Source organism: Ornithorhynchus anatinus, chromosome X1 (genome assembly GCF_004115215.2).
Source record: "Ornithorhynchus anatinus isolate Pmale09 chromosome X1, mOrnAna1.pri.v4, whole genome shotgun sequence".
Classification (NCBI taxonomy): Eukaryota; Metazoa; Chordata; class Mammalia; order Monotremata; family Ornithorhynchidae; genus Ornithorhynchus; species Ornithorhynchus anatinus.
Genome location: NC_041749.1, coordinates 86,716,295 through 86,739,604, shown reverse-complemented (window position 1 = coordinate 86,739,604; position 23,310 = coordinate 86,716,295). Strand labels below are relative to the sequence as shown.

General features: G+C 43.8%; 1 protein-coding gene across 4 annotated transcripts in view; it reads left to right on the top strand.

Moving 5' to 3' along the window:
- The window catches only part of RFT1 (RFT1 homolog), a 50,481-nt gene that overhangs the window by 7,426 nt on the left and 19,745 nt on the right, over positions 1–23,310 (top strand). For 2 of the 4 annotated variants that reach the window (XM_029051726.2, XM_029051728.1), the window contains 7 exons: positions 985–1,101; positions 2,433–2,622; positions 4,337–4,438; positions 10,464–10,598; positions 13,001–13,079; positions 18,865–18,915; positions 20,610–20,740. In XM_029051726.2, the coding sequence (XP_028907559.1) occupies positions 985–1,101; positions 2,433–2,622; positions 4,337–4,438; positions 10,464–10,598; positions 13,001–13,079; positions 18,865–18,915; positions 20,610–20,740 (805 nt within the window). The remainder of the gene's footprint in view (positions 1–984; positions 1,102–2,432; positions 2,623–4,336; positions 4,439–10,463; positions 10,599–13,000; positions 13,080–18,864; positions 18,916–20,609; positions 20,741–23,310) is intronic. The other 2 variants (XM_029051730.2, XM_029051729.2) reach the window with 1 other exon arrangement.

Sequence of the window (23,310 nt, the reverse complement as noted above, 5' to 3'; positions counted from 1 at the left end):
TATCTTGAGAGGCATGAGGGATCATTGCGTTGCATTGCAGCAGCGACCACGTAATGCATGCAGTGATGAGCTAAATGGTTCCCTAGTTGTCTGAAAGGGTTAATATTCGCCAAAGTGCCTAATTTTGGAGAGTAAAAACTGAGGCCCTAGGAAAATTGGGCTCAGAAGGGCCAATGGTAATAATATCGCTAATTGCACCAGGGAATGGTATGCAGTGAAATGCCACAATATCAATGAGACCGTAAAGCGGGGTGGGAATTAATTCTCGATTTAGCAGAGCTCAGTGATGATATAAAATGCACATTTAAGCACATGCCTCCAAATTAAGTTTGCAGTAACTAAATGTAGTCTCATAGTACTTTCCATTTCCGTAATTTGGGTGTCATTTTATAGGCAGGTAATGAAATAAATGCAGGGCTTTCATAAAGTCCATGTGGAACTTTAATCATTTTTTGGTACACGTATGATAAAAGTCAATTTTAAAAGACACTTGAAAGCTCAATTCATAAAGTTTTACTGCAGTGTAGACTTATCTTCTTACTGTTGTTACTGACTTCAGCTCAGCCAACTGTAAGACACAATTAACCTTCTCATCTTCCATTACCATATTTGTAATGCGGGGATCTGAAATCAAAATATGGCATTTTAGATGCATGGACTGTGAGTGATTCCAAAAATGCTTTTAAAAACTCTGAATTACACTTTAAAATACCATTTTAGGGTTCTTTTTTATCATCTGTAAATCAAAAACTATTAAAGTTTAAAGATGCCTAAGGACTTTATGAACACCCTGTAAAATTGTATTTCAGTGAAAATAGACTAGACTGATCTTGGTCCCATTCATTCTGGCTAATTGAATCTTTGCAGTATTCCCCTTGCAATGACTTTGTAACAGAGCCTTATCGTATATGGTACTGCAAGAACTTCAGCTGTTTTCCTCATGCGGAAAGTAATGGTCACATTGTCTCTGTTTATCTGTTTTAGGCTGACATTGCTTTACTCTACCATCATTTTCCTAGCGAGAGAAGCGTTCCGGAGGGCATGTTTGAGTGGAAGCACGCAACGCAATTGGACCAAAACAATCAACCTCTTGTGGCTCACGTAAGTTATGCCGATGCAGCGAGCTGGGATTTAAAACGGGTTTAAGTTGCCTTGAGAAATAGCTTAAGAAACATCTTACTAGATAGCGACACTTGCCTGAACCCGAAACACCTTCCAAACCTGACTTCCAAGGGTCATTCCTAAAGGGGTGAGGAGTGACAGGCATCAGAGAATGAATTTGAACCTCGGTTCCATTCTCCTTTGCAGACACGGGAGTAGTGAGCCGGCTTTGGCTGTCCTTCTTGGCGTTTCTACTGAATTTCTCGGAATTCTTGAAAAATAACCAGGGGCGACCTAACCAATTGGAAATTTTGATACCAGAATACAACCTCTCCTCTCATTTTTCCATTACATGTTTTACTGGTTGTCTCTTGATGCCTCCACCAACTGGGACTTTATTGTGGTTGCAGATTTTTATGGTCCGAATTTGGTTACCGTTAACCAAGTTAGATATGAAGCTTGCTGCAATGTAGATGAGAAATTTAAACTCCAAACAGAGAGTTGTGTAAGTGATGCCCAGTTGAGAAATGGAAATTAAGGTTTTGTGAGCAATAAAATGCATTGGATAACTTACTATCTCACGTAATGTAGACGCCAACATTTGGTCAAGAACCACTGTTGGGTCATAATTGGTAAATTTCTTCTTCCTGGTAAGTCCCTGCTGATTGTACGTTCCTGTTTTCAGGAGGGTTGATTGCTAAAGCGATTTATTGCTATCTCTAGTAGCTGTTTCAACTGCAGCACATCACAGTTACGAGCTGTAGCTATAGAGTTCACTTTTTTTTTTTCCTTCAGTCTATCTGGAGCTTTTACCAGTCGCTAATACTATTGAGACCCGATGCTTTGTGTCTTTTAAACACCATCTTACTGCATCTGCTTCAATTTCTTAATCTCCTTGGTTCCAGTTCTTAGCTTCTCAGAAGTTTTTTTGGAACCCAAATACATAGCACAGCTGAAAACACGTATTGCTTTCCTGAAGACACTCTGTAGGCTATTCATGTTTTCCTAGAAATGAGACTGGGCCCCTTGGTCAAATTTGAGTCACTTCCAAAACATGAAAAAATATGTATATTTAAAACTAGCCAAGAATCTCGTGATTCTTGGCTGGTCCGAAGGGAAATGTCCCGCATCATACAGGTTGGAGATGTGAGAGTCAGGATCCGTGAGATCTTTTCAAGTTGTTGTGGATCTAGTGTCCAGCTTTGGATACTCGTGGGATTAAGGCAACTTTGTTTTTTTTTCCTGTTGAGTTTTCTTTAAAATTGTGTTTCGCCTTTATGAAAACGTGCTTTTTTAAAACTATAGATTTGTCTCAAAAACCTCTCTTTTAGAGTCCCCTTGGGTGTGTTTTGGTTCTTGTTCCTGAGCTGGGTCTGGCTCCAATTGCTGGAAGTTCCCGATCCTAGCGTGGTCCCCCATTATGGGATTGGAGTGCTGATGTTTGGCCTTTCTGCAGTGATCGAACTCTTGGGAGAAGCTTTCTGTGTCTTGGCTCAAGCACATATGTTTGTCAGGCTTAAGGTTAGTGCCCAGTCTTCTGTAGGCGGGAATCACATGTGGAAATTTCAAGGAAGAAAGGAAAAAGTTGTTCCTCAAAAATAACAGAAATGGAATTTTCAGTTCAGCAGCGTTCTGCATCTAGACATTTGAAAAGCAAAAATGTCTTTATAAATGATTGTTAACGCAGGCCCTTTGAGGGACCCTGGGTAGACTGAAAGTCTGGGACTGCAACCGGGACCGGAGAGTATAAGGCTGGGATTTGGCCTGATTTCTGGGTGGGCCCCTCTTCAGTCTCAGGATTGGGGTGGTGGGTAGAACTGGACCTGCTTGCGTCTCCTTGGTGATCTGCTGGAACCAGTCAGCTCAGGAGGAGAACAGGAAGTGCTGTGTGCATCCACGATGCATCTCTCACGCTTGTCTGGGCATGAGAGACGTCACAGCCGCCACGTGGTGCCACAGGGGTGCCGCAGCCCTGCTTGTTAGCAGTCGTGCTCCCTCACCAACATGAAGGAACCCTAATAGGCCTACCTTTCTGTGGCTCCTGTCATAGTTTGCAGGCTGAGCCTGGCTCAAGTTAGAGCCAGCCGGTGAAGCAGCACGGCCCGGCGGATAGAGCACAGGCCCGGAAGTCAGAAGGACCTGGATTCTACTCCCCTCTCCGCCCCTCTTCTGCTGTGTGACCTTGGGTGAATCACCCCACTTTTCTGTGCCTCAGTTACCTTACCTGTAAAATGAGGATTAAGACTGTGAGGCCATGTGGGACATTTACTGTGTCCAACCCTATTAGCTTGTATCCACCCCATCGCTTACTACAGTGCTTGGCACGTGATAAGCTCTTAACAAATAGCACACAAAAAAATCACTGGCTTTCCTTTGCTCTTTTCATTCACCCTTAGGCCCCGCACAGGCCAACAATTTAAACCTTGGAAATGCCTTGAGAAATTGCTTCTGTGAACTTGGAGGTTTAATTTAAAGTCCTATTTTCTAGCACAGTCCATGACCTACTTCACCTCCCCGCCTCATCCTTATCTTTATACACACAATTATGTACATGCTTATTTTCATTACATATTAGGGTTACCTTTTATCCCCTTATTAGACTGTAAGCTCCTTGAAAGCAGTGACTATTTCTATTCTTCACGCTGTCCCTAATGCCAGGTAATAATAATAATTCATCCATTCATTCACTTGTATTTACTGAGTGCTTACTGTGTGCAGAGCACTGTACTAAGCGCTTGGGAGAGTACAATACAACAATGATCAGGCACATTTGCTGCCCACATTGTGGTATTTGTTATATGTTTACTGTGTGCCAAGCACTGTACTAAGCACTGGGGTAGATACAAGATTATCAGGTCCCACATGGGGCTCACAGTCTAAGCAGGAGGGAGAACAGGTATTGAATCTCCATTCTGCAGATGAGGGAACTGAGGCACAGAGAAGTGAAGTGACTTGCCCGAGGTCACACAGACAAAGGGTGGAGCTGGGATTAGACTCCAGTTCATCTGACTCCCAGGCCTGTGCTCTTTCCGCTAGGCCACACTGCTTCTCAGGGTACAGAGAGTTGTCCCCTTGGGGACTCACCAAAATGTTGCTGATGATTTTGACAGGTGCCTAATATATAGTCCATCTAATGATGCATAAACAGACTCTGCATGCCTTATACTGTAGATTGATTTTGGTTGTGCATTTTAATTGCCAGCTAATGTTTATCTTTTCGAATCTTTCTTTGCAGGTGATTGCTGAAAGCCTTTCAGTAATTTTTAAGTGTGTCTTGACAGCCATTTTAGTGGTGTGGTTGCCTGCCTGGGGAATTTACATCTTTTCTTTCGCCCAGGTAAATTTTCCAGGAGGCTGTTTTGCGGGCCATTGGTACTGTTCCAGCCGTTTTCTTTAGCTTCATCCCTAAATTAGTTTAAACACCCGTTGGCTAAGAATCTGAGGATAGGCGGTCAGGCATCAGTGTACCGGCATTTGTCCAATGACTGCTACTGGTGGATCCCTGGTTCCTGCTTCAAACCTTGTGGAATACAAAATATTGGTTAGACTTTCTGACAGTCGGGGGTTTTCAGCAAAATCGACATGGCTTATATTCATTCATCCAATCATATTTATTAAGCACTTACTCTGTGTAGAGCACTATACTAAGCGCTTGGGAAAGTATAATACAGCAATAGAGACGATCCCTGTTCACAACAAGCGCACAGTCTAAAGTGGGGGAGACAGACATCAGTACAAATAAACAGACATCGGTATAGTAAAATCAGTCAATAGTATTTAACGAGCACTTACTGTGTGCAGAGCACAGTACTAGGCGCTTGGGAGAGTACAGTATAACAGAGTTGGTAGACACGATCCCAGATGCTCACAGAAACATTTTGGGGTGTTTTTTTTTCCTTTGGGTGTGGGGGTTTTTTTTCCCCTCTCTGTAATTTAGACCTTGCTGCCTTTCCTGCACTTTGTGCCATTTTAAAACCAAAGTCAGGTTTTGAACATTTCGTAATGCGGTCAAAGAATGAGTATCCTCGAATGGTACAGAGGGAAGCCATCAGATTTCACAGAGCAAAAAAGTAGCTCTAAGTCATCGAATTAAAAAGCCGCAGGTCTGCCACTATTGAGGAGAACAAAGTTAAACAATTTGTGGAAACACTTTCGATAATACCTCTCATCCCCCAAAACTCCTTAAACGTGTTCTCACTCTAGTCTTGCCAACCTATTTCCAACTACCTCCCTTGTTTCCTCCAACTCCTGGCACAAGCATAAAACCCATAGTATTCAGGTTGGCATTTGATCTTCATTGGTTCTCCTGTACTGGCTTAGATAACACCCTGTTCGACATTTGTGATTCTGTGCCTCAGGTGGTCCCCTGTAGTAACCCATCGACAGACTTGCCATTTTAAAGGCTGGCGTGGGCAGTGGTATATTTCTTCCCTAGCACCTTTCGTCAGAAAAGTTGTGTGCTTTGCTGAAGGTGACAACTAAAAGTGGAAATATTCAGAAATCCTAGGAAGCGGGATGAGGAGGAGAGAGGGTTGCAGTACCACTTTTGGCTGTCACCACTCCTCAGATCCGAGCTGTTTTATACCAGCGTGGGGGAAGAGGTGCTCTGACCTTGTGTAATGCCCACACGTGTATGCTCTCCCAGCACTTGGTACGGTGCTCTTCACACAGTAAAAGCGCTATCGGGTCTAGAGCGGCAGCACAGGTCTAATAATAATAATGTTGTTATTTGTTAAGCACTTACTATGTGCAGAGCACTGTTCTAAGCGCTGGGGTAGATACAGGGTAATCAGGTTGTCCCACGTGAGGCTCACAGTTAATCCCCATTTTACAGATGAGGTAACAGGCACAGAGAAGTTACGTGACTTGCCCACAGTCACACAGCTGACAAGTGGCAGAGCTGGGAGTCGAACCCATGACCTCTGACTCCCAAGCCCGTGCTCTTTCCACTGAGCCACGCTGCTTCCCCTAGGTCTCAGAGGTAGAGACTAGAACTTGGAAGCGGTGGCAGCAGGCGTGAATGCCCAGCCCCCAGACGAAATGAGGCAGCCATGGCTACCTTTCATTCAATAGTTTTTATTGAGCGCTTACTATGTGCAAAGCACTGTACTAAGCACTTGGAATGTACAAATTGGCAACAGATAGAGACAGTCCTTGCTCACTGACGGGCTTACAGTCTAATCGGGGGAGACAGACGGACAAAAACAATACTAATAGTATTAGCACCTGTGGAGCTAATGATAATGATAAGTGTTAGCTAATGATGATAATAATAATAATAACGATAATAGAATGGTTCCTGGGTTTGGGCCAGAGAGCCCATGCCACTGTCCCCTGACCTTCCGGGTTGCCTGTGTCATCCAATGGGACATGGAGAGAGTTGGAGGGCCATCCAGGGCTAACCCCAGTCTTGGAAGCGGTGACTGAACCCAGCAGTCAGTCAGCCAGTCGTATTTATTGAGTGCTTACCCTGTGCAGAGCACCATACTAAACATTTGGGCGAGTACAACAGAACAAGAAACAGACATGTTCCCTGCCCACAACGAGCTCACAGTTTGGAGGGGGGAGACAGACATTAATAAAAGTAAATAAAATTCCAGGAATGTCCGTAAGTGCTGTGGGGCTGGGAAGGGGGATGAATAAAGGGAGTGAGTCAGGGTGATGCAGAAGGGAGTGGAAATGAGGATGGGGGTTTAGGAACAGCAGCAGCATCCCAGCTGAGCCTCCCTACTGGAATCCAGGAAGAATCGTGCTCCATCCTGCTGAGGATTGGCCTGACCAACTATTTTGGGTTGCCATTACCTAGTCTTGTTTGAACTAAGGCAGCTTTTAAGTTCTAAGTTCAGAGCCCAAGGGAGATATTTTAGAGGGAAAATTGGCCTCATTTGTGCCTAACATAATAATCTATAAGTTCTTTTTTTTTTTGCCACTCTGAAAGCTAAAATGTACTTGCCTTTCACCACTTCCCTGCCTCTCTACCTCGACTATCAATTTGGGAAGGCATTTACTTTCAGCAGCTGAAAATGGGGTGATCAGGAAAAGCGATTAACAAGAGAATGTGCGTGAAGTGCTGTACAATTGTCAAGTTCACCTTGAATCTTGGGGAACTTTTGGAGTACCTCTCTATCTTTTACCCCTTCAGTCCCGACACACGCACACACTTTCAGTCATCGCCAGCTCCAGCATTTCCTCCTGTTTCCTCATTCCATGCCAAATTATTTGCCCAAGTTCTTGATTCCCCCTTCTTCCAGAACTAATATAATCTTCTTCTGGGTTCCCAAGACTCTTCCCCCATCCAGAGCATTCTTCACCCTCTATGCCAAGCACTGTGTTAAGTGCTGAGGGAGGGCAGTCATTATAAGATACACTGTCGACCATCCCCTCCTCCTCCATACCTTATCTCACCTTGGCTTCACGGACTCTGTCCTCTCCTGGTTCTCCTCTTACCTCTCTGGCCGATCATTCTCGGTCTCCTACGCTGGAGCCTCCTCCCCCTCCCATCCTTTAACTGTTGGAGTTCCTCAAGGGTCAGTTCTTGGCCCTCTTCTGTCCTCCATTTACACTCACTCCCTCGGTGAACTCATCCGCTCTCACGGCTTCGACTACCATCTCTACGCAGATGACACACAGATCTACATCTCCGCCCCTGTCCTCTCCCCCTCCCTTCAGGCTCGCATCTCCTCCTGCCTCCGGGACGTCTCCACCTGGATGTCGGCCCGCCACCTAAAACTCAACATGAGCAAGACTGAGCTCCTCATCTTCCCTCCCAAGCCCGGTCCGCTCCCAGACTTCTCCATCACCGTGGATGGCACGACCATCCTTCCCGTCCCGCAGGCCCGCAATCTCGGTGTCATCCTTGACTCGTCCCTCTCGTTCACCCCACACATCCTATCCGTTACCAAGACCTGCCGGTTTCACCTCTACAATATCGCCAAGATCCGCCCTTTCCTCTCCACCCAAACGGCTACCTTACTATTACGGGCTCTCGTTATATCCCGGCTAGACTACTGTGTCAGCCTTCTCTCTGACCTCCCTTCCTCCTCTCTCGCCCCGCTCCGGTCTATTCTTCACTCCGCTGCCCGGCTCATCTTCCTGCAGAAACGATCTGGGCATGTCACTCCCCTTCTTAAACAACTCCAGTGGTTGCCTATCGACCTCCGCTCCAAACAAAAACTCCTCACTCTAGGCTTCAAGGCTCTCCATCACCTTGCCCCTTCCTACCTCTCCTCCCTTCTCTCTTTCTACCGCCCACCCCGCACGCTCCGCTCCTCTGCCGCCCACCTCCTCGCCGTCCCTCGGTCTCGCCTATCCCGCCGTCGACCCCTGGGTCACGTCCTCCCGCGGTCCTGGAACGCCCTCCCTCCTCACCTCCGCCAAACTGATTCTCTTTCCCTCTTCAAAACCTTACTTAAAAATCACCTCCTCCAAGAGGCCTTCCCAGACTGAGCTCCTCTTCCCCCTCTACTCCCTCTGCCATCCCCCCTTTACCTCTCCGCAGCTAAAGCCTCATTTTCCCCTTTTCCCTCTGCTCCTCCACCTCTCCCTTCCCCTCCCCACAGCACTGTACTCGTCCACTCAACTGTATATATTTTCGTTACCCTATTTATTTTGTTAATGAATTGTACATCGCCTCGATTCTATTTAGTTGCCATTGTTTTTACGAGATGTTCTTCCCCTTGACGCTGTTTAGTGCCATTGTTCTCGTCTGTCCGTCTCCCCCGATTAGACTGTAAGCCCGTCAAACGGCAGGGACTGTCTCTATCTGTTGCCGACTTGTTCATCCCAAGCGCTTAGTACAGTGCTCCGCACATAGTAAGCGCTCAATAAATACTATTGAATGAATGAATGAATGAATAAGATAAACAGATTGGACCCAGTATCGGTTCTGCAGTTTGAGGGAGGGAGAGTAGGTATTTATCCCCACTGAACAGTTGAGGAATTTGAGCCCTAAAAGGTGAAGCAGCTTGCCCATGGTCACAAACCAGACCAAGGTTATGCTCTTTCCACTATGCCTTACTGCTACTCCTCCACACCTATAGGTCTAAACTAGAAGCCCTTTTAAAATACATAGCCTATGATTTGGATATAAGAATGAAAATAAGCTTTAGGGGAAACTGGCTGTACCTCGGTATTCAGTGTGCCTATAAATCTCCATTTTATCCAGTTGAAGTCTCTCCTTTAATTTTAAGGGGCAGAGACACAACCTTCACCTTTCAATCCTTGCTAATGTTCAGTTCTGCTGCCTGCTGCAAGAGAGGAGAGAGCGGCTCTCTATTTTGTTTGGTGATATTAAATTCCACCGATGTCTGGGTTTTACAGAAAAAACTAGTAGCCCTAACAGAGCTCCCCGACACAAGTAGGGACCTACACAGAAAGCAGTTGTCAATCCACATAATGTCCCGAATTTGTTGGGTTGCATCGGGTTGAGAAGCAACATGGCCTAGTGGATAGAGCACGGGCCTTGGAGTCAGAAGGTCATGGGTTCTAATCCTGGCTCCACCACTTGTCTGCTGTGTGACCTTAGACAAGTCACTTCACTTCTCCGATGTCAGTTACCTCATCTGTAAAATGGGATTAAGACTGTGAGGCCTATGTGGACAGGGACCGCGTCCATCCCGATTATCTTGTATCCACCCCAGCACTTAGAACGGTGCCTGGCACACAGTAAGTGCTTAACGAATACCATAACCATTATTGTTATTATTATAGTCTGGGTTGGACGATTAACCCATTCCGGTAGGATCCTTGAGTGTGTGGGAAATAATTGATGTTCTGGAAATTATTCAAAGTTTTGTTCGGCTTGCTCATGTAACTTCAGGTTGGATGAGGCAGTCAGGCATATTTTGGGGGGCTGCCTTTCAGTGTTGAATAGTGCTGTTGTATAGTGGCCATATTCCATTTCAAGGAGGATGGCTTTTCCAAGGGTTCCTTACAGCATTGAGAGAAGCAGTGTAATTTAGTAGATGAAGCACGGGCCTGGGAGTCAGAAGGACCTGGGTTCTAATCCCGGCTCCGCCACATGTCTGCTGTGTGATCTTGGACAAGTCACTTCACTTCTCTGGGTCTCAGTTCTCTCATCTGTAAAATGGGGATTAAGAGTTTGAGCCCGATATGGGACAGGGACTGTGTCCAACCCGATTAGCTTGTCTCTACCCCAGTGCTTCGAGCAGTGCTTGACACAATAGCGCTTAACAAGTACTGTAATTATTATTATTATTATTATTAGATTCTATGTTTGAATAATTAATTTCTGTGCATTTGAGGTTCAATTTAAGTAAAAGGGCCCTAGGCTTATTTTCATGGGAGAAGCCGGTTTGTTTAATGTGCTTTCTCAGAGCGAAATTTTGATTTTTGATTTTCAGCTTTTGTACACCACTGTTTGGGTCCTCTGCTATGTCATATATTTCATGAAATTATTGAGTTCTCCAGAATCAACAGAGAAATCTCTTCCTGTCTCTAGAATGACAGACATGTTTCCTAAAATCATGGAAAATGAGGTAAGAAGCATCTATTTTCACTCAAAAGCCTTTGCTAGGTTTAAGAGAAGGCGAAAGAACCAGGACTGATTAAGTCAAATGGATTCGTTTCCAGCAAAAGCCCAGCAAGCCTGCTGAGGGGTAAAGGAAGGCAAAGAAAAGCCAGCACTTTGCCAAAGGACTGGACCTCTCCGATGATATTTTAAGGGCTCCTGTGAGTCAGAACTAGCGTTCGCCATTAGTTCCATATAGACTGTTCAGGATTCAGGATGAGGGTGATGCTGTGTCGTGTCTTCTGCTTCTCATTTGTCACCTTTTGATGTATTTAGCTGTTAATTAGTGGTCAACTACCAATTCAAGGTTCTCTTAACAGCCCGGATCTTCTGACATTGACTCGTATATTAAGGTAACAGAATATGTGTAACAACTTTCAGAGGCACCTGGATTCTGTTTTGAAGCTTTCTGTGGAAAAATGACTGTTTTTATAGAGATGCATCATACTTTGTCAGTCTTGCAATTGAACAACAAAATGTGTACTTTGTAAAATTCCTCTGACTTTTCAGGATTCGAAACATGTAGTACAATTTAAATGGCAAAATAGGGATGTAGAACAGAGCTGTTACATTATCCAGCTTGTTCTTTAAGCCTTCAATCAATCTTTATAAGACGTTGTTGGATTCCACAGTGGTATCTGCTTGTGGCATCTATTCAGCTGTTTTAATATTTTAAACTCAGAGATATATTACATATTATATAAAGAAGTCTGACCTCTTGACGGAGTTTAGATTGCAAAATGTGACATTTCTCCTTTTGGCTTTTAGCCAGAGTACAGAGGACCCAGTGAAGTTCATCATAAAGGACAGATATCTGGGGAAATGGGAAAAGGGAAACACAGTTACTAAAGCAACTGTTGGAAAACATAGTCTATGGGGCTCTAATCCCAGATCAGCCCCTGATTGGTTGTATGTCACCATTATTATCACTATCATCATCATCATCAAGTGCTCACTATGTGTCAAGCACAGTTCTAAACACTAGTATAGAGACAAGTTAATCAGATTGGAAACAGTCCCTGTCCCACATGAGGTTCACAGTCTAAGTAGGAAGGAGAATCCATATCATCTTTGTACCTCAGTATGCTCCTGTAATAAAAATAATGGTATTTATTAAACCTCAGTTATGGGCCCAGCACTGTGCTAAACACTGGGGTAGATACAAGATAACCAGCTCATACCCAGTCCCTGTTCCACAGTCTAAGAGAAAGGGAGTAGAGGTACTTAACCTTAAAATTATCCGATCATTCTCACTTTGGGATGAGAGTACTAAAATATAGTTTTCTTTAGAGCAGTTGTGTTAATTATTAATCTAATTAGTGTTATTGGACTCTAGGTTGGCCACGCACTGGAACATTCCATAACTGAGACAGGTTTTCATTCTGTCACTGATTTTGTAGAGATGAGTTTTATGAGTAGGAGGTCATGATGTAGCATATAATTGACGAAAAATCCAATCTCAAGTTTTTGAACTGGAAAGGGAAGTCCAGACTAGTTTGCATTTCTAAGACTCATGGACAGATGACTGGCAATCAGTGGTATTTATTGAGCACTGGGTGCAGACCACCGTCCCAAGTGCTTGGGAGAGTAACAAAATAGAGTCTGTAGACATATTCCCTGCCCACGATGAGCTGGAAGACTAAACTGAAGAGTTAATAATCGCCTCACAAAAAATTGGTTTATAGCCCAGCAGTCCACATGATGCAGAAGCAGCGTGGCTCAGTGGAAAGAGCACGGGCTTTGGAGTCAGAGGTCATGGGTTCGAATTCCGGCTCGGCCACTTGTCCGCTGGGTGACTTTGGGCAAGTCACTTAACTTCTCGGTGCCTCAGTTACCTCATCTGTAAAATGGGGATTAAGACTGTGAGCCCCACGTGGGACAACCTGATTCCCCTGTGTCTACCCCAGCGCTTAGAACAGTGCTTGGCACATAGTAAGCGCTTAACAAATACCAACATTATTATTATTATTAACTTTACAGTCAAGACAACCAAGAAAAGAACCTGCTCTCCATTGTAGGAAACTTTGGGATATTTAATTTGGTATACTGCCTAGTCTTCCAAGTGTAGAGCAAGCACTCAATACCAGTGAATGATTGATTGAAAAAAGCACAATTTGGGGCTCTCTCTCAGACATATGGCTGTCTTGGCGGGCTCGTTGCAAGGAGTCTTCTAAGAATGAAAAATCTGTACGTTATACTTTATAATGAATTAAAGTATTAATGGGGAGATGGCCTCTAGGATGCAGAAGGTACAGCCAAGTTACCTGAATGGGCTTCCCCTGTGTGACTTTGTCTTGTATTCCTAAGTGGGGAATATGTTCCTATGTGCCCTCGAAAACTGGTTTAGAAATCTCTCTTCCTTTCTTGCAGACTTTTGTGAATTGGAAAGAAGCTAAACTGACCTGGAGCTTTTTCAAGCAATCCTTCCTGAAACAGATTTTGACGGAAGGTAAGTAGAATGCGAGATTGCTTTCTATATTTATCAACCAAGGATGTGATACTGGAGACAGAATTGGGTAGCTTACCATAGAAGGAAACAGCATGGGCTGCTGATAACCTAAGAACTATCTAGGGTCTGGCTGCTGGTTAAATTATGGCCACCGGGCAGCTTGCTGTCATTTAAAAACATGAATTTTTTAAAAGGGAAAATTAAATCATATTTATTGAGCGCTCACCGTGTGCAGAAAGTGCTAACACAGCTACGGTTAATAGCTATTTCAAAATGTGTAGTGATGTTTACTCATAATGCTGCATTTCTATTAGACTGTTTTTAATAAAGAACACTTGTTAATTCTCCTTGCACTTTAAAATAGATATGCTTGGGCAATAGTTGTGAATGGGATCAAGATTTATTAAGAATTGGATTTTCCAGGCCTAAAACCAAAGAAGGTTCTGAACCAGAATTGGTGACCAACTGAATATTCAGATTAAAAGAGAACGATGAGTCAAGGATAATGCCGTGCTTGTACGCTTGTAAGATGGGGAGGATGGTGGTTTTGTCAACGGGAGTGGGAAAATCAGAGGGAAGAGAGGATTTGGGAAGCAAGATGCAGAGTTGGATTTTGGATGTGTTGAGTTGGAGGTATTGGCAGGACAGGCAAGTAGAGCTGTCATGAAGGCAGGGGAGAGGTCGGGACTGGAGAGGTACAGTGTGGTGTAGTGGATAGAGTAGAGGTCTGAGAGACAGAAAGTCCTGGGTTCTAATCTCAGCTCTGCCATTTATCTGCTGTGTGGCCTTGGGCAAGTCACTTCACTTCTCTGTGCCTCAGTTACCTCATCTGTAAAATGGGGATTAAGACTGTGAGCCCTATGCGGGAAGGGACTGTGTCCAGTCCGATTTCCTTGTACCCACCCCAGTGCTTAGTACAGTGCCTGTCGCATAATAAATATCACAGTTATTGTTATTGAGAGGTAGCTATGGGAGTCATCCTCATAAAGGTGGTAGTTTCATTCATTCATTCAATAGTATTTATTGAGCACTTACTATGTGCAGAGCACTGTACTAAGCGCTTGGAATGTACAATTTGGCAACAGATAGAGACAATCCCTGCCCATTGACGGTCTTACAGTCTAATCGGGGGAGACAGATGGATAAAAACAATAGCAATAAATAGAATTGAGGGGATGTACATCTCATTAACAAAATAAATAGAGTAATAAAAATATATACAAATGAGCAGACGAGCACAGTGCTAAGGGGAGGGGAAGGGAGAGGGGGAGGAGCAGAGGGAAAGGTAGGGAGAGGGGGAGGAGCAGAGGGAAAGGTAGGGAGAGGGGGCTTAGCTGAGGGGAGGTGAAGGGGCGGGCAGAGAGGCAGCAGAGGGAGCAGAGGGAAAAGGGGAAGCTCAGTCTGGGAAGGCCTCTTGGAGGAGGTGAGCTCTCAGTAGGGCTTTGAAGAGGGGAAGAGAGTTAGTTTGGCGGAGGTGAGGAGGGAGGGCATTCCAGGACAGCGGGAGGATGTGGCCCAGGGGTCGACGGCAAGATAGGCAAGAACGGGGGATGGTGTGGAGGTGGGCGGTAGAGGAGCGGAGCCTACAGAGTAGGGAGTAGAAAGAGAGAAGGGAGGAGAGGTAGGAGAGGGCAAGGTGATGGAGAGCCTTGAAGCCCAGAGTGAGGAGTTTTTGTTTCGTGTGGAGGTTGATAGGCAACCACTGGAGGTTTTTAAGGAGGGGAGTGACATGCCCAGAGCGTTTCTGCAGGAAGATGAACCGGGCAGCGGAATGAAGAATAGACTGGAGCGGGGAGAGACAGGAGGAAGGGAGATCAGAGAGAAGGATGATACAATAATCCAGCCGGGATATTATGAGAACTGTAGCAGTAAGATAGCCGTTTGGGTGGAGAGGAAAGGGCAGATCATGGCGATATTATAAAGGTGAGACCGGCAGGTCTTGGTGATGGATTGGGTGTGTGGGGTGAATGAGAGTCAAGGATGACACCGAGGTCACGGGCCTGAGAGATGGGAAGGATGGTCGTACCATCCACAGTGATAGGGAAGTCAGGAAGAGAACAGGGCTTGGGAGGGAAGATAAGGAGTCAGTTTTGGACATATTGAATTTTAGGTGGCGGGCAGACATCCAGGTGGAAACGTCCTGGAGGCAGGAGGAGATACGAGCCGGAAGGGAGGGGGAGAGGACAAGGGCAGAGATGTAGATCTGTGTGTCATCTGCATAGAGATGATAGTTGAAGCCATGGGAGCGAATGAGTTCACCGAGGGAGTAAGTGTAGATGGAGAACAGAAGAGGGGCAAGAACTGACCCTTGAGGTAGTTGAAGCTGTGGGAGCGAATGAGTGTCCCAAGGGAGTGGATAAGGATGGAGGCTAGAAGGGGACTCAGAACTGAACTTTAAGAGACCTCCACAGTTATGAGTTGGGAGGCAAAGAAAGGGACAGCCAAAGAATCCGAGAACAAGAGACCAGATAGAACAATAGAACCAGGAGAGAATGGTCTCAGAGAAACTAGAGTTTCCAGGAGTCCACAATTGTCATAGACTCCTGAGAGGTCAAGGGGGAGTAGAATGGAGTAGAGTCCATTAGATTTTGCAAGGAGGAGATTAGCGGTGATATTGGAGAGGGTGATTTTGGTGGATTGAAGGGGACAAGCCAGATTGTAGTGGGTCAAGAAGGAGTTGGAGAATCAGATGTAGAGTCAGCGGGGCTAAACAATTAATTCAAAGTGTTTGGACAGGAATGGTAGGAGGAAGTCTTCCCTGTCTAATCTCTATTCCCGCCCCCAACCCCCCACCCCTCCCATTTCCTTCTCTACTGCATCATCCATGCACTTGACTCCTTACTCCTTAAGCACTGGTACTCACCCCACCCCCTCTAACCACAGAACTCCTGTACATATCTTTATACTCAATTCCTTCCCCTACCAATACTTTACTTTAGTATCTGTCTTGCTGGCTAGATTGTAAGTTCCTTGAGGGCAGGGATCATATCTATTACCTCTATTGTACTCTGCCAAGTGCTTAGTACAGTGCTCCACAGAGTAAGTGCTCAATAAATGCTATCGATTGATTGAAATCAGTGAGAAGGCTCTACTTTATGCATGGGACCAGTAGTAGTTTGAAAGAATTCATTCTGGGATGTGTCTAACCGTGGGGAAATAGGAAATAATGTAGATAGATAGATATATGGAAGAATTCCTAATACATATATGTATAAATAAACATATATATTTGTGTGTGTGTGTGTGTGAGTTTATAGATACATATTTCCATATATATGTATTAGAAAAAAAGAAGTTGCCTATGCTGAAAGTTTTTCAAGAAAATCATTTTCCGTATTCTTTCACGGGATGGGGGAGAAAAATTTAGTTTCCTGTTAGTTGGTAATAACATCTGTTAATGTGCAGCTAGAGGTTATTTTAAAACATCAAAACGAAGTGATTCTTGAAAAAAGCATTATTTTGCTCTAAGTGCTATCGCTTATTTTTTGAGATGAATTTTTAATGGGAGTTTTGGCAAGCTGAAGAGTATTTTCAAGTTGTAATCGTAATAGCATTGTAGGCAGCAGTGGGTTACTTCTACCAGGAATATGATTGTGGAAGCCAAAATAACCTAACCACGGGATAAGGCTTTTTAAACTAAGCTTTAAAGCAATCAGCAGATCCATTATAGCTGACAGAATTCATCTTTAAAGGCTTGCAAAAGTGAGTCTTGATAATAGCAATATTTAGCACTTGTGTTGTAAAATGTTTTTCAGTTTAAAAATCCATTACAAACCTTGGCTCTCTTGCTCAAAATCATAGAAAGATCGAATATCAGAGCCAAGTCCTATACTCAGATAAATCTTTATCATTATTATTATTAAGTGCCATCAAGTCATTTCCAGTTCATAACGACTCCATGGACATACTTTCTCCAGAATGTCCTGTCCTCTGCCATAATCCACAACCTTTCTAATGGTTCTTCCGTTATCGTTGTTATGGTCTCTATACTTCTACCTGCCGGTCTGCCTCTTTCACATTTTCCCTGGGACTTTTCCTAGCGTTAGTGTCTTCTTCAGAGAATTAGTCCTCCCGATTATGTGTCCAAAATGTGTTAATCTAAGTCGAGTCATTTGGCTTTCCATAGACCACTTTGGTTTAATTTGCTCAAAACCCATTTGCTGTTTATCAGGCAGTCTGTGATATTTGCAAAAGCCTTCGCCAGCATCACATTTCAAAAGAATCGATGTTTTTTCTATCTTGTTTTTTCACTGTCCAACTTTGGGATCCTTACATTGCCACTGGAAACACCATGGAGTCGACCATTTGTATTTTTGTGGCAGTTGTTACAAAAGCACATTTCATGACTTTTTCCAGGCTCTTCCTGGCAAGTCTTCCTAACATTAATCTTTGGCATATTTCTTGGCTACTAGTTCCTTCACTATTGATCATCGATCCCAGGAGAGAAAAATTGTCAACTACTTCAGTGTTCTCTCCGTCCACTACACATGTGTTAAATCTTAATTGGTAGCCATTAAAGATATTGCTAAGAGGCTGAACTTTTTCATTGTTGGCTTCAATTTTCACATCTACAACTACAACATCAATATTGACCATCATTTCCACTTGTGAGTAAATACCAAGTACCAGTTGTGAAAGCTAGGAGAAGTGGTGGGTCCACTGATTATCTTAATAATAATAATTGTGGTATTTAAGCACTTACTGTGTGCCAAGATCTGTACTTAAACACTGGGGTTGAGAGAAGATAATCAGGACACAGTCTCTGTCCCACATGGGGCTCAAGCAATCAGTTGCATTTATTGAGCACTTCGTGCAGAGCACTGTACTAAGCACTTGGCCCACAGTCTAAGGAAAAGGGATATCAGGTATTTGATTCCCATTTTTCAGGTGAGGAAATGGCGGCACAGGGAATTATAACAATAATAATAATAATGATGGCATTTGTTAAGCGCTTACTATGTGCAAAGCACTGTTCTAAGCACTGGGTGGATACAGCTTGTCCCACGTGCGGCTCACAGTCTTAATGCCCATTTTACAGTTGAGGTAACTGAGGCACAGAGAAGTTAAGTGTCTTGCCCCAAATCACAGAGCAGGCAAGTGGCAGATTAGAACCCAGGTCTTCTGACTCCCAGGCCTGTTCTCTTTCCATTAGGCCATGCTTCTTCCCTTTTCTTCTCAACTCTTAAGATTTTGGACTGACTTTGCCTCAGATTATGAGAGGAAAATGTTTCAAGATCTCTGGCTCTATGACCCAAATGAATGTTCATAATTCTCTCCTGCAAAAACAACGTAAGCTTTTAACTTGAAACTAAAGCGGAAGATGGTTCATGTGGCAGAAATGTGTCTCAAATATTCTAGATGGTTTTCTAGGCCTGTAAACTTGGAAAATCATTTTGGCTCTTGCAGAGATTAATTTTACAATGTGATCTATTAAAAAATGACTAGAACATTGTAAAAACTTTCCTCTATTTCAGTGGGTTCATTTTGGTTCACAGTAAACATTCATTCATTCAATAGTATTTATTGAGCGCTTACTATGTGCAGAGCACTGTACTAAGCGCTTGGGATGAACAAGTCGGCAACAGATAGAGACAGTCCCTGCCGTTTGACGGGCTTACAGTCTAATCGGGGGAGACGGACAGACAAGAACAATGGCTCATTTAACCAATTTCATTTTTGCCTTTAAAGAGTGCTGCCGAATGGCAGAGTTCAGAGAAGGCAAATGAAAGAAGCTGAGACTAATGTGTTTTTTAAAATGGTAATAGATTCTCTTTTCAATTTGCAGGGGAGCGATATGTAATGACTTTTTTGAATGTGTTAAATTTTGGAGACCAAGGTAAGCATGGAGCACTGTGATGGTGTCACTGTTGTATTACATTAGTTTTCCACTAGTAAAAAAAAAAATTGTTAGTGCTTTAACTTCAATTAAAATTTTCTGTCCAAAAGGAAATACCACTTTTAGAGGACTGTAAGTTGATGGCATTTATAAGTCTGTAAAGGAAATGGATTATCTTTTACCAAGTGAATTAATATGTTGATTAATAGGTCTTTGTGAATCTGTGGTATACCGTCAGCAGAAATGAAACTTAAACTGCAACATCAGTACTGGTGAGCACTTGATGGACATGAGAAGCAGCGTGGCTCAGTGGAAAAGAGCATGGGCTTGGGAGTCAGAGGTCATGGGTTTGAATCCCAGCTCTGCCACTTGTCAGCTGTGTGACTGTGGGCAAGTCACTTAACTTCTCTGTGCCTCAGTTACCTCATCTGGAAAATGGGGATTAAAATTGTGAGCCCCATGTGGGACAACCTGTTCACCCTGTATCTGCCCCAGCACTTAGAACAGAGCTCTGCACTTAACAAATACCAACATTACTATACAGAAAAAATATAAGACACAATCCTTGTCTTCAAGGAGCTTATAGTAATGGGGTAGTTCAGCTGATAGCAAGTGACAAATACACAATACTTCAGAGGGTGAAAATAGGTGTAAATAATAAAGACAAGTAGAGTCTGCTGTGTGACCTTGGGTAAGTCACTTAACTTCTTTGTGTCTCAGTTATCTAGTATGTAAAATGAGGATTAAGACTGGAAGCCCCACGTGGGACAGGGACTGAGCCCTACCCGATTATCTCGTATCTACCCCGGCGCTTAGTACAGTGTCTGGCACATAGTAAGCACTTAACAATACTATAGAAACACAACCCCCCAAAAAACGCAAATAGGCAAATAGATCAAAATAGAAAAGTGCCGAGGTGACTAAGGGATGAGAATGCTAGGGTGAGGGTAATCAGGGAATTGGGATCTTGCCTAAATATTTCTGAGCCAACGGCAGGGCAACTTGTTTTCCTTAGACCTGTCCGTTTTTGCCTGATCCCTCTTTCCCTCCTTTCCCTTTCCCTTCAGTGCTGCACTTCCTCCCACACTCTACCCCCCCCCCCCCCTTACCCTCTGTCCTTTTTTAACCCCATCTCCCATTTTTTCCACTACCGAAGCAACTTCTCTGAAGTCGAGCCTCAACCAAATCACAAATCTGAACTACCTGCACAGGATCTATCATATTGACACTACTCAGTGAAAATTGGCCTCAATTATTCTGCCCAATTCACCTCACAAACACCTGAGGCAAATTCATACATAACACAAGCGTACCCAAAACAAATATATAACTAGAAACTCATGCTCATTTGTATATATTTTTATTACCCTATTTATTTTGTTAATGAGGTATACATCCCCTTGATTGTATTTATCATGATTATGTTGTCTTGTTTTTGTCCATCTGTCTCCCCCGATTAGACTGTAAGCCCGTCATTGGGCAGGGATTGTCTCTATCTGTTGCCGAATTGTATATTCCAAGCACTTAGTTCAGTGCTCTGCACATAGTAAGCACTCAATAAATACTATTGAATGAATGAATATCGAAGGAAAATAAAATGTGTATCAAATCAATTTTACAGAACCTTCATGCCAAGCATATAACAAGATAAGAATTGAATATAATTGTGCGATGTTCTTTTTCTTTTTGAATAGGCGTGTATGACATAGTGAATAACTTGGGTTCACTTGTGGCCAGGTTGATTTTTCTGCCCATTGAGGAGAGTTTTTACATTTTCTTTGCTAAGGTGCTCGAGAGGGGAAAACCTGTAAAGCTTCAGAAACAGGTAAGCCTGACCTGCATGTTGTCGTGGCCCAAGTTGTATTTGAGCCGAGCAGAAAAATATGTAAATAGGAATGGTTCCTTACATATACTTGAGCAAATTTTCTCTCCAGGATTCAGGACAAAATGAGAGCAAACAGTCACGTAGCTCGTAGAGCTATAGTCACGAAGCAGATCTGGTGGTACTGCTTGCGTTTTTGAAAAGATGAAATTTGGGGGTAGTCAAAGTCTGAAGAACCTACCTGCAATACTTACTAAATATAAAGTATGTGAAAGAGTGAGAGCCTAGATACAAATGCTCATCATCAGTGATATTTATTGTGCTATGTGGAGAGCACAATACAACAGAGTACACAACCAAAAGTAAGCATGTAAGTAAACTACCAATAGAGAGAGAGAGAGAGAAAGAGAGCAGGAGGAGGGGAAGAGCACCTGTTAGGAGGGTTTTGAAGGAGAGGAAGGTCATGGTCTGACAAAGCAGTGGGAGGAGGGAGTTCCAGGTGGGAGAAAAGGCTTGAGCAATTAGTTGAAGGTGGGAGAATTGCGAGCAAGGCAGTCAGGAGATTTGCCTGGGCGGACAGCTCGATTATTTACTTGGGAAATTGAAGGTAAAAATTGAGTCTCAAATTACTGACTAATTTAGTTTATTTTGGTAGAATTGGGAGAGGGGTAGAATTGAGAGTTATGAGTTGTGTAGAGTTGGGAGAGGGGTGTGCTGTCGAAACTTGAAGAATTTAAGCGGTTCTCCTAATTAAAACTTCTGAAGATTTCTGTATGCTATTTAAAGAAAAAGTCTTCACTCTGGCACAGTTTTAAGAGAATTTGACTTAACTGGAGAATTGACCTTCAAATTGTCCACACTGGCCTTTATTCAGAATCAGTCCATCAGTGGTATTTATTAAGCACTTATTGGATTCAGAGCAATATACTAAGGGCATACTTGTCCTTGTTCCTCTCCCACTCCAACTGAATCCTCACACTTCACTCTTCTCAAGCTACCTTACTTTCTGTGCTTCGTTCTCATCACTCATCACCAATGTCTTGTTCACCCCTCTCTTCTACCTGGATCTCCCTCCCTCTTCACATCTGGCAGACTATTGCTCTTTTCATCTTCCAGGCCTTTCTGAAATCTCACCTCTTCCAGGAGATTAATTTTCCCTGGTTGAGGCACTCGGCCCCTCTCTTCTTCCCTCCTTGACTGCCATCTTCAACCATTCATTTTCCAACAGCTTCTTCCCCACCACTTTCAAAAATGCTTACATATGCCCTATCTTAAAAAAAAAGAACCCTGCCTTGACTCCACAGCCCCATCTCCCTCTTACATTCCTCTCCAAACTTTTTGAGAATGTTATTTGTAACTGCTTAGTGCAGTGATTTGCACACAGTAAGGACCCAATAAATACAGTTGAACACCTGCTGACTCCACCTCCTCTCCTCCAACTCTCTCCTTGATCCCCTCCAACCTGGCTTCTACCCCCCTTCACTCCTCAGAAACAGCCATCTCGAAGGTGACCAGTGACCACCTTCTTGCCAATTCTGATGACCTGTATTCTATCCTAATCCTCCTAGACCTCTCAGCTGCCTTTGATACTGTAGACCACCCCCTTCTCCTCGAAACATTATCCAACCTTGGCTTCACTGACACTGTCCTCTCTTGGCTCTCCTCCTCTTTCTCTGACTGCTCCTTCCCAGTCTCTTCTGCAGGCTCCTCTTCTGCCTCCCACCCTCAAACAGTGGGGGTCCCTCAAGGCTCAGTTCTAGGTCCCCTTCTATTCTCCGTCTACATCCACTCCCTTGGAGAACTGACTCGTTCTCGTGGCTTCAGCTACCATCTCCATGCTGATGATTTCCCAATCTACATCTCTAGCCTCAACCTCTCTCCTTCTCGGAGTCTCACCTCTCTTCCTGCCTCCAGGACCTCTCTACTTGGATGTCCCTCTGGCACTTCAAACTTAACATGCCCAAAACAACTCCTTATCTTCCCACCTAAACCTTTTCTTCCCCCGGTCTTTCCTATCACTATAGAAAATACCATTATTTCCCTGCCTCACAAACCTATAACCCTGGCATCGTCTTTGACTCGTCTCTTTCATTCAACCCACGTATTCAATGTGTGACCAAATCCTGTCAGTTCTATTTTAATAATAATAATGATGGTATTTGTTAATCGCTTACTCTATGCCAATCACTGTTTTAAGCGCTGGGGTAGATACAAGGTAAGCAGGTTGTCCCACATGGGGCTCACAGTCTTAATCCCCATTTTACAGATGAGGGAACTGAAGCCCAGAAAATTTAAGTGGCTTGTCCAAGGTCACACAGCAGACAAGTGGCGGAGGCGGGATTAGAACCCACTACCTCTGACTCCCAAGCCCGGGCTCTTTCCACTAAGCCACGCTGCTCCTCTATCTTCACAATATTCCTACAATCTGCCCTTTCCTCTCCATCCAAACTGCTACCATGCTGTCCCTCTAGAATGAAAGCTTATTGTGGGCAGGGAATATGTTTGTTTATTCTTATATTGTACTCTCCCAAGCACTCAATAAATGCAATTTAAGGATAAATGAGTGTTCCAAG